This window comes from Paramacrobiotus metropolitanus, unplaced genomic scaffold (genome assembly GCF_019649055.1).
Source record: "Paramacrobiotus metropolitanus isolate TYO unplaced genomic scaffold, Prichtersi_v1.0 Parri_scaffold0000378, whole genome shotgun sequence".
Taxonomy (NCBI): domain Eukaryota; kingdom Metazoa; phylum Tardigrada; class Eutardigrada; order Parachela; family Macrobiotidae; genus Paramacrobiotus; species Paramacrobiotus metropolitanus.
The window spans coordinates 23,353-33,004 of record NW_026570598.1 but is presented as its reverse complement, the minus strand read 5'-3'; the positions used below and the strand labels follow the sequence as shown (position 1 = coordinate 33,004).

General features: G+C 40.4%; 2 protein-coding genes across 2 annotated transcripts; one reads left to right on the top strand and one right to left on the bottom strand.

Annotated features, from left to right (window-relative positions):
- The first annotated feature begins 5,927 nt into the window (after window positions 1-5,927).
- LOC129602266 (uncharacterized) lies at window positions 5,928-6,936 on the top strand. Its single transcript, XM_055501264.1, has 3 exons — window positions 5,928-6,064; window positions 6,217-6,482; window positions 6,554-6,936. Exons 1-3 carry the CDS (start codon window positions 5,989-5,991, stop codon window positions 6,743-6,745), a joined length of 534 nt encoding a protein of 177 aa, XP_055357239.1. The 5' UTR covers window positions 5,928-5,988; the 3' UTR covers window positions 6,746-6,936.
- On the bottom strand, window positions 6,880-9,334 carry LOC129602265 (growth hormone-inducible transmembrane protein-like). The gene is made up of 6 exons (XM_055501263.1): window positions 8,721-9,334; window positions 8,106-8,217; window positions 7,797-8,044; window positions 7,502-7,717; window positions 7,260-7,413; window positions 6,880-7,012 (listed from the first exon to the last, which is right to left on the bottom strand). Exons 1-6 carry the CDS (start codon window positions 8,899-8,901, stop codon window positions 6,880-6,882), a joined length of 1,044 nt encoding a protein of 347 aa, XP_055357238.1. The 5' UTR covers window positions 8,902-9,334.
- Between the last annotated feature and the right edge of the window lie 318 nt (window positions 9,335-9,652).

Below are 9,652 nucleotides of genomic sequence, written 5' to 3'. Positions count from 1 at the left end.
TAGGCCACTACCGTATGTACATTTAAATCCTGTAGTAAATAGTAAATACGTATATTTTACACGTTATGCTACAGTATAATACTTACAGTACCCTCGTTGGTATTGTACTCGTACCACCGGTACATTATAAACTGTGTCTATAGTGTACAATAATGCAGATAAGACGCTTATTAAATGGTCCGAACCTAACAGCAAAAGTCTTGTACTATTATTGACATGTTGCTGTTTTAATTTTAATTCAGAAGATATTGATTAAACTTTCTCTCGGTAGTTTACTTATACGAGGTACGAAACCGGAAATAAAGGTAGTAAAAACGCAATACAATTAAAAGATAGTAAATTATAAAACTGTATTTCTTCGCAGTTTAATTTTTTTTTGTTTATGTGCAAATCCCAATCAAACGATTAAAATCTAATTATTCCCGACAAGTTACGTTGTAGAATGCAACAACCCAACGGTGGCCAAAATTTATTAAAGTAAACAATAGTAGCCATGGGTTCCGATGGAATTATGCACAGCGATGCACGAGATGTTATTAATGTTATGCGTTTAATTAGCTATCACGCAGGTATAAACTGTCCTTCAAGAAAATTAAATGGTATTAATAATAAGCGCATTCGTCGTACGTCAATATCGTACTTTGATGGGTCGTTTGGCTTTTGGTGCTTTTAATGACAAATACCTACAGAGTACAGACAGGAAATCAAATCTGATTGCGAAGCTACGAACCTATGTTCTTAACCAATGCAAGAAAATGTCCGCACCTCGATAAACTCGTTTTCTAAAAGTGTAACGTTTCGACTTTTATTGCAATCGATTTGCGTTGCGATATCAGCACAAAAATTGAACGATGCTTTACTGACTGATTTCACAATGAGGAAAAATAAGTACTGATTGAAAACAACAGTTGTGATAGTTACTGGCCGTACTGAACTAACTGGTCATAATAATACAGAATTTCACGTAATAACCCAAGACGATTACCGGTAACTTCGTAGGTTGCACTCTTTTGAGTCTTCTCTTGAATCACTTTTTTAACCTGCAGCATTGTATTCGTTGCATTGTACGTAATGTACTTATTAATAATCAAAATCTGTTGGCCTTGGTGTGTCTGTGTGTAATAAGTAATTCATCTTTCCTCAATTTTTCGGTGCACATTTCTCTGATAGCCAGTTTTCTTGTTTTTGCCGTACTCGTAATTATTAAAATCGCTTCAAATTCAGGATTTGATCATTAAATTATAAATATTTACAGACCTGTGTGCAAGCTTTTCTTTAGCTGTTAGTCTGTTAACTTCTGCATCGTTTATTTTGAAACTAACGATAAGTAAATCCTTACTGACCAGTGATTAAGTCTTTTTTGCTCTGTGGAAGGATTTAGATGTGTTATCCGCAATTCCGCACCACAACGTCGGCATAAGTGTAGATTTTATACTGAATATTTGCACATCTTTTAAAAAATCATTCACCCATACTTTTATTATGTTTTTCTACTATTACTAACTTAGCCTCGTACAATACATTTCTTACATTACATTTCTATCAGTATACCAGTATAATCGTGTATGGAAATCATTTTACATGTTTAATCTTTATTAGCAGCTCACAATCATAATAAATACGAGTACTCGTAGTTAAAATTTTGTTCAGATATGTTCAACAAAACAGTTTATTGTTTAAATACTATTTTTTGCCGGAAGTGGCAGCCGTTGAGATTAACTGAATAAGCTAACAGCCGTCCAATTTTAAGTTTACTATTTATGTAAGCCCGTCATACGCATTAAGGCATAATTACAGTATATAGATATTTTCGTATACCAGTACAAGCCATGTACAATAGATGTGCAAGGACGGATACAATTAAAATAATATTATTATTATATACAATGCAATGTATGTACAATGTCTACATGTATTGCACTGTAATAATTTAACATATGCAAACTTCCAAGTGTACTGTGTGTATCATATAATATAAACATATCGCCAACTGTCAAGTCGCAAGTCCTAGCTATGTGTTCTGTTTACAACTTTTATGCATACCTGACTTCGAATTGTAAAATCGAAAATTCGAAACATGTCACCTGACCTCATTTTCACTCCACGAAGTCGGTAACCTTACTTACCGATCTCCCTGTCCTAAGTGTCCTTACAGAAGTCAAAAGTGTACCCCGGACGCAGTTCCAGTTGTTATGAGCTGATGTGTACTGTGTAGTTTTGACTTCTGAGCATAGTTTTCGATTAGTTTCTGTTTATCAAACTATTCTCGTTTTGGATTTACTAATGTTATCACAAACATTGCTCCAGTGTTCCAGTTCTAAGATTTCGACTGTCATTGTTTACTATTCGATTCCGCATTATCAAATATCCAGTTTACTGCTCGTTGTAGGCAGTGTTTGTTTGTAGACTTTGTAAACAATGCCCGAACCGCCGCACAAGAAAGCCAGATCGGCTCCTTTAGGAAGTGCCATCATTTTCTTCCACGAATCTCAGGGCTGTCCATCCATGGTCAAAGGTGACAGATCTGTCTCATTTTCCTGTGAAATCGTAACAGCAATACGAAATCGCATTCCTACTTGAACAGCTCTGCCTCTGAATGCCCTGGAACCAGTGGAAGCTGGCACAGCACTGACCGAGAAGACGTGTGTCGCGCACGCTATCGCGACGGCTTGTACAACTGTATTGTTATCTGGATCGAAGAAGGTCAGTCCCGGTACACATCCGCAGGGGACAAACGACCGATCTGTCCATTCTGTGGGTTTGTTACTTTGTATGTAGAAAAACGGCAAATGAATTGGCCGCGGCGCGACTGTTCCCGTCATCCAATGAGAAAACATACGAGGATAAGGGCTATCGTTGGGCAGTGGAACTAGGCTTGATGCGCGCGGTGGGTTGTGGATTTCTTATTCAGTCGTGCAGCGAGCTGATGTCTTGATTCCTCTGCAGAAGCATGGAGATGCGGAAACAGCGCACAACGAAACCAAGGAGATGTGGTTCGCCGAGGTCAGTCATACGATGTCGGGAAATGCATTCTTGACATGCTAAAACACGAATTGAACGGTCTGCAATGCATTTGGCATCCCTTGTGTGACAAACTCGAAGATAATAGTTAATAAGTTTTTTATTGCCATAAAAGTCAAAAATTGAATTGAACGATTCCTACTTAATTCTCGTTTCACGTTCATTGTTTTGTTTCTTCAATTTTAAACTATGAAAGTAGTGTGTTGACTTGCATTCTGTTGTGAATATAAGCTGTATTGTTTCGTTATGCGACTTTGCCAATTTTACCCAATACACAACTCAGCTAGCGTTTTTCCGTGTATGTAATTTTTGAATTTAGTGGTAGTTTGGGCATCGTTGTAGAGTGTGGTGGAGCCCCGTTCCGCGTCGTGGGATTCGGCCAGTGAGGCACGCGAAGGATCCCGAGTACTGTGGATCTGGTCAGCAGTGCGCCCTTCCTCAATGGAGGCTCCGTCAGTATGGCGCCAGGTGCATCGCGGGTAAACATGCATCCGGCTGCAAACGACAGGCTGCTTGCTTGGTGGATGGTTCGTTATGTGTTTTGTGAGTGTTGATTTCTGCCGGCTTCTCTCCTTTTGCGGCCTGTTTTAGCAGTTGTTTGTGTGTTATAGTATCGAGAAAACATGTTGGCTTACCAGAATGGAACGGTGCTCAAAAGTGCTCGAGGAAAGCGCAGCGTAAGTTGACCCCAGTTTGACTGTCCACATTAATGTTGTGCTGGGAAGTGGTCAGTTTTTGAAAGTCTGCTTTGAACAGTCTAATGTTTTCGATTTTAAATTATCAGACTCTCATTTCGGATAGGCTCCTGAAGGTGAAGGTTATGCGTTAGAAGGCACACCGCCGTTTTCGTCCAGCACGTCACTTTCTTCGCCGATGGGTATGGATCCAGTGCCCCAAGTGAGATTTTGGTAAGACCATTTTCTGGTTTACTTGAGGAAACAAAATAACTGTTTTCTATTTCTTTTCTTTTGTTGCTTTATTTTCATGATCTTCATGGGTTTCACTGTTCCTTTTCGAAGTACTTGAAATTATTATATTTAGGATTGGTTTTCATATCTTCTTTTTTTATTTTGATATTCGTTATTAATTTTGTGATGAATAATTATCCATTTCCGTATTTTCGACTGTTAATGTTGCTGCAGTACTCGTACATATGGAATTAAATTTGCATGGTTTTGCTTGCTCATCGTGCCGTTTTTGCCCACCTTTTTATTATAAATACGAATAAATGCTTACAAAAAAAGTTGAAGAGTTGTGTCCTTATAGGATGCGGTTTTAACTCAGTCTACATGGAAAAAAGCCTTGAAACTGACAATGAAAAAGTTATTCACTACGGATGAGCTCATCAATTCGGTACCCACAGAGCGGGGCGCGCGGATGTCGAAAAACGGAAAAAAGGCGTTGGATCAAGACAGACTGAACGTTGTTAAAGTAAGTCGCAAGGTTTTGTTACGTGCGTAAACCGCTCCAGAAATAAAGTAGCGACTACGCGTACTCGAAAACAATATGCTACCCAATGCAAGCTAGAATCACATTGACTCAGGATTTGCATACTAATTAGATATACTTGCAGGTGTTGTGGATAGCTACTGTGAATTTAAAGATGTTCCCAATCCGCCGACAAAGGAGATGATCCACCAAGAATTGGGTGGAATCCTGTTTAGCATCCGCGAATCCCATAAGAAGCACAGCGGGGTTAAACCGAAAAAGGTCACCGGCTCAGTGTCGCATACGGCCACCAATGAGGAAAAGCCGCGCGAAGTCAAGGGTCATATTGGTAAACGCAAAAACGGAGTGCCGGCTCGGGCCATCAACTACAAGGCGCCGTCTTTTGTCGCTCCGCTTGATTTGTCGGATGGACGTTCTCCAGTGTCACTGTCACCCAGCTAAGGCTAAACAGTTCTAGTACAGAGAACGATATCGTTCTCTGTGTTTGTAGTAACTCTGGGTTTGGTAGCTTTTGGAGACCCTTGTGCATAAATTGCCTGTACTACAAAGTCTTGATTATGCACCGGCCAGTTAGGATTTTGAATTGCTTTTGTTGTGCAAAAAATTTACACACAGAACTCGTTTGTACTTCTATTGATATTCGATTATTTCTCGATTACATTCAAGAAAAGTTTTGTTGTTTTCTTACTTTGTTAATTTGTATGGTTGATGTAGAAAGGAGAAAAATAAATGTTAAAATATGAGATAGTATTGTCAGCGGCGTGTAATTTAACGATTTATGTGATGAGTTCCAAATAGTGGTGTTTTTGATTGTGCAATAGTGGTGTTTACTAGCTAGAACGTAATACTACCACCAGATGCTACCTTTAACCTTACCCGGTTAGCAATGATTCGTTCATCTTACGGACTGCGGTCCTGGAATTTTGCAACGGAACTTTGGTTTGCTTTGCCACTCTTGAGCCGAGCACTTCAGTTTTGCTGAGGTATTCATTTGCAGTAATGGTGCAGACTGCGAAAGGGTACGTGAACATACGGCTGTAAAATTAAAGCGAAAATGTCTGCGCTACGGTGCTTACGTTGCTGGATATTGTTCAGTTAGTTCCACCATTTCATTTCCACCATGTCACTGATTATTCCACACTCACTCCACAACTGTTATCCAGCGCTTGAAAAGTTAAAACGTGACTTCAATTAATTTTATCGGTTGTTTTTTTAAATTTTTTTTAATCGGTTGACCATAGAAATTTATCCATTATGGTTGAGATGTTGGCCCACATGCTGCATGACCTTTTTCGTTGGCGATAAAAACACAGAAACACGAATGGTGATGCTGTAATTCCGGTTTTGTTTGCGCCACGAATTTAATATTGCCATTAGCGCGATTTTTTGACTGGACGGCACCCTTAAATCGCGTTGCTTTTGTATCGACTATTACCAACATCGGATTATTATCGTTAATAATTTCCCATATAACAGGACCTATTAAGATTTTCGACAAAGATTATAAAAGCACCGAAAATGCTTCCCGAACTGTATCGTACGGAACACTCCACTTGGTGTCTGTCTTTCCTTGTGATTATCAGTGCGATTTTCGGTAAATTACAGAATACAGATTTGATAGAATGCAGGTAACTATGCTATATATTTCAGCGCAATCAGTGAAAATAGTGAATGACAGCAATCTGATACTTGGAGGCTAGGGAAGAAGAAAAATAATGAATAGATAAGTTATCACACTTTTTCCAGCTACCACACGAGGAAATAACATCACCTCCTCTAGTTTATTCGAGAGCGTTTCCAGTTCAACTTTAACTGCTACGTCAAACGTTACAAAACCACTTGAACCGCTGCTGACTTCGAATGCCGTAATACTGGCCTCTCTACCGGAAGTGACCACGCCAGCTTCCGCAGAATCATCTGCTAGTCCTTCGGATGTGAGTACCGAGAGTACAACATCCCCGTCCAGCCATCTCGTTCACCTTCCGGTTTCGCCACCACCGGCGGTGTTTCCGGTAAGGAAACAATTCAGTGTAACCGGCAGAAATTCGTAAATGTTTAGTAAGTCACTTGTGGTTCTTTCCAGGATGCTCCTCAAATGATCGACCAAAGACAAACGCAATTCGGTGAAGGTTATCTACCCGGTCAAAAGCCCTATCAGTTAATTGCACACACTCGTGAACCACAGCCCACAATCGATCCCCGGCAGCCAGGTGGACCGCAGAATTCCGAAGAAAAATACCACCAATTATTTTTCAAAACTATACTGAAGTTGTGAACGACTTTACTGAAACTGAACCCCCTCGATTTCTAAAGACAGTAATATTCGATTTCGGATTTGGCTCACCACGAGATAGGTATTCACGGAAGAATCACCATGAAATACGACAAATTCACTCGTACAACTCCCTGTCACTCACTATTGTCAGTCAAAAAATCGTCTACAGATACGGTGAAATTTATCCAAGGTCTCGGGTTTCCACCACCCATCATTACAGCCAAACGAATAAAGATGTTGATAATGTCCATGTAAATCGACATCATCCTGAAAATACAACACATTCCAGACCAAAACATAATAATTCACAGCCTTTCCCGTTAATCCCGTATATACTTTGTTTTTTTAAAGAAATCAGTTTAACCGTTTGAATTTTATTCTTCAACAATCTGCAAACTTCGAAATGTGTGCTTAAACTGAACAGCGGTAGCCAGTTTAATGAACCGCACTTACTAAATCAATCACAACGCTAATTTTCATTGTAAACTCTGAACAATCAAGTGCAAAAACTCACGCGTTGATGGGATCGTACTGCTTGATCATGCCCGGAACTCCAGGTGGATGCGTTTCGGCTTTTCGGACCACTCGTTGGGTATCGTAGAGCAAGAAAGCCGAAAATAGCAAAAGTCCTCCGTACATCGAGATCGAATACAAACCAGCCCCAATTGCTACAACCACGACAAAGACGGTTTTGCTGTTTTGAATATTACGCACAATATCACACAAGTATTATCGAAACATCCACGCTCTTTTTACCGGTTGTCGGCGGCAGGAACATTGAGCCCAGGGATGCGGCAAATACCACACCCAAGCCGATAGCCAATCCACCGCCCATGTAGAGAAACTTATCGGATGGCGCACAAGCGGCCACGGTGCTCAGTCCACCGACAATCCCAGCTGTGTACATGGCCGCGCGCATCATAATTGGGCCACCCAACAATGTCAATGGTGCAATTACCGCTCCGATCGTCGCTAAAGAATTACCGAAAACATACTTATTAAAGTACAGCAGACATCAACAGTTACAACACACATAAAACACCGAATGTACCGGCATGTAAAAGCCACGCCAGATGCTTAGGACCGGTATTTTCGTAAGCAATTGAGCGGGCTAGCATTCCGGTGCCGATCATGGCGCCAAAAGTCAGAAGAATGGACATCCATCCAGTTCGTGTCATCATACTCATCAGCTGAGGACTGCGCGACACTAGGTAAGTAGAGATGGCTGTGACTCCCAGCGATCCACCCAAATAAGCATATGTTTCGTGCACGCGCGTCCGGACATATTCTGGCCACATACTAAACAGCGTTCCACATTTAAACTGACATACCGACACCAATGCTGGCGATTCCCACTCACTATGATTTTTCCCATAAACCAGTCTGTTTGGAAAGTCCAAGCCCATAGTAACATAATGCGCCAATTCCAAACGCTGCACCGCCAGCTAAAGCTGCCTGTCCGATGCCGAAAGCTGAAAAATAAGGTAAGTATTGAACTGTAACAACAGAACATCACTACAGAGTTTTTCAATATTTGTGACTCCACAGTTTCCAGAATGTCCGAAACGTTTAATAACAATTTGAAACTTACGATATTTACCCATAAAGAGAATAAACAAACCGCAGCGCCATGTATTGTTCGTAATTGTACGTATTGTAACTTGTAAATACTTACTGATAGATCATGATTTTAATGATGAAAATTACGCACAGTAAAAATACGTAGTATTCACTCATTATTTGTTGAGAGGTTTAAAACTGCTCATATGTATTCCTTAACCAGCATCCTGGCACAATAGTATGACCATACTAGCTATCCACCCAACTAAAACTAAACAGATCGTTAATCCTACACTCTAAAACGTCAAGCTCTCTATGTAACTCCTCGAATAACATTGTAACAAGAACACACAAGAACCACACTGCCACATTACATCATCACAAGTCAAGAAATATAATGGGAATCAGGAAATACCAGTTTCTCCAGCGGGCGCCATGAGGCGTTCTTTAAGACTGAGTGGTTTCTCTTGGACTCGCTGGCGCGCCATAACGTCCGCACGACGCATTCTCGGTGCTTCTTCCGCCATATTCCGTATCTGGGCTCTCAAGATGGCCCGGGGAACAAGGGAAGAGCAAGAAAGACGGAAAAGCGACATGATGCAACTTTCACTCTTTACACATTAACAGTCAACTGAGCTGACCAAGTATAATCTGCCCACAACAATCAAAGCTTATCGTCAAAATCTTTTCCGATAATCAAACAGGATAAATTATTACAGCAATTTTAATTTCAAAAATCTGTTAATACAGATTTAACTTTTTAGGGTAATGTAAGTAAGTAACTACAAACTGGAAATGATGAACCATCGAGGCAGAAGTTTCCTATGGGAACTTCACACTTGCACAGGCGTAAAATATGCGTTATCGTTACCGAGTAAGTACGTTTTAATCATATTACCGATCAGAGACCGCCTCCGCAAGCGGTTACCCAGTAATAGCTACAATCTGAATGAGTCAGCAATAATGAGCGTTTACATCTTACGACAGCAAAATTACCAAATACCAAAGCCGATTAGGGGCCATCCATAAATTACGTAACGCCAAAATTCACGGTTTTGAAATACTCCCCTCCCCCTGTGTCACCAATGCTAACAAAACTGAGATCCCCTCCCCTAAGCGTTACGTAATAAATTCAAAATCCCATAAGCGACACCATTGTGACGTCATAAATTTAACAAAACGCAACAAAATTTTTAAAGCCCCCCTCCCCTATGTCATAAATCGTAACGTTTTAAAGACTCCCCCCTCCCCCTACTTGCGTTACGTAATTTATGGATGGTTCCTAAATAAGCAAAATAATTACTGTATTTTCACGAGTTTAAGGGACACGAAAATGCCCTAGGTCTG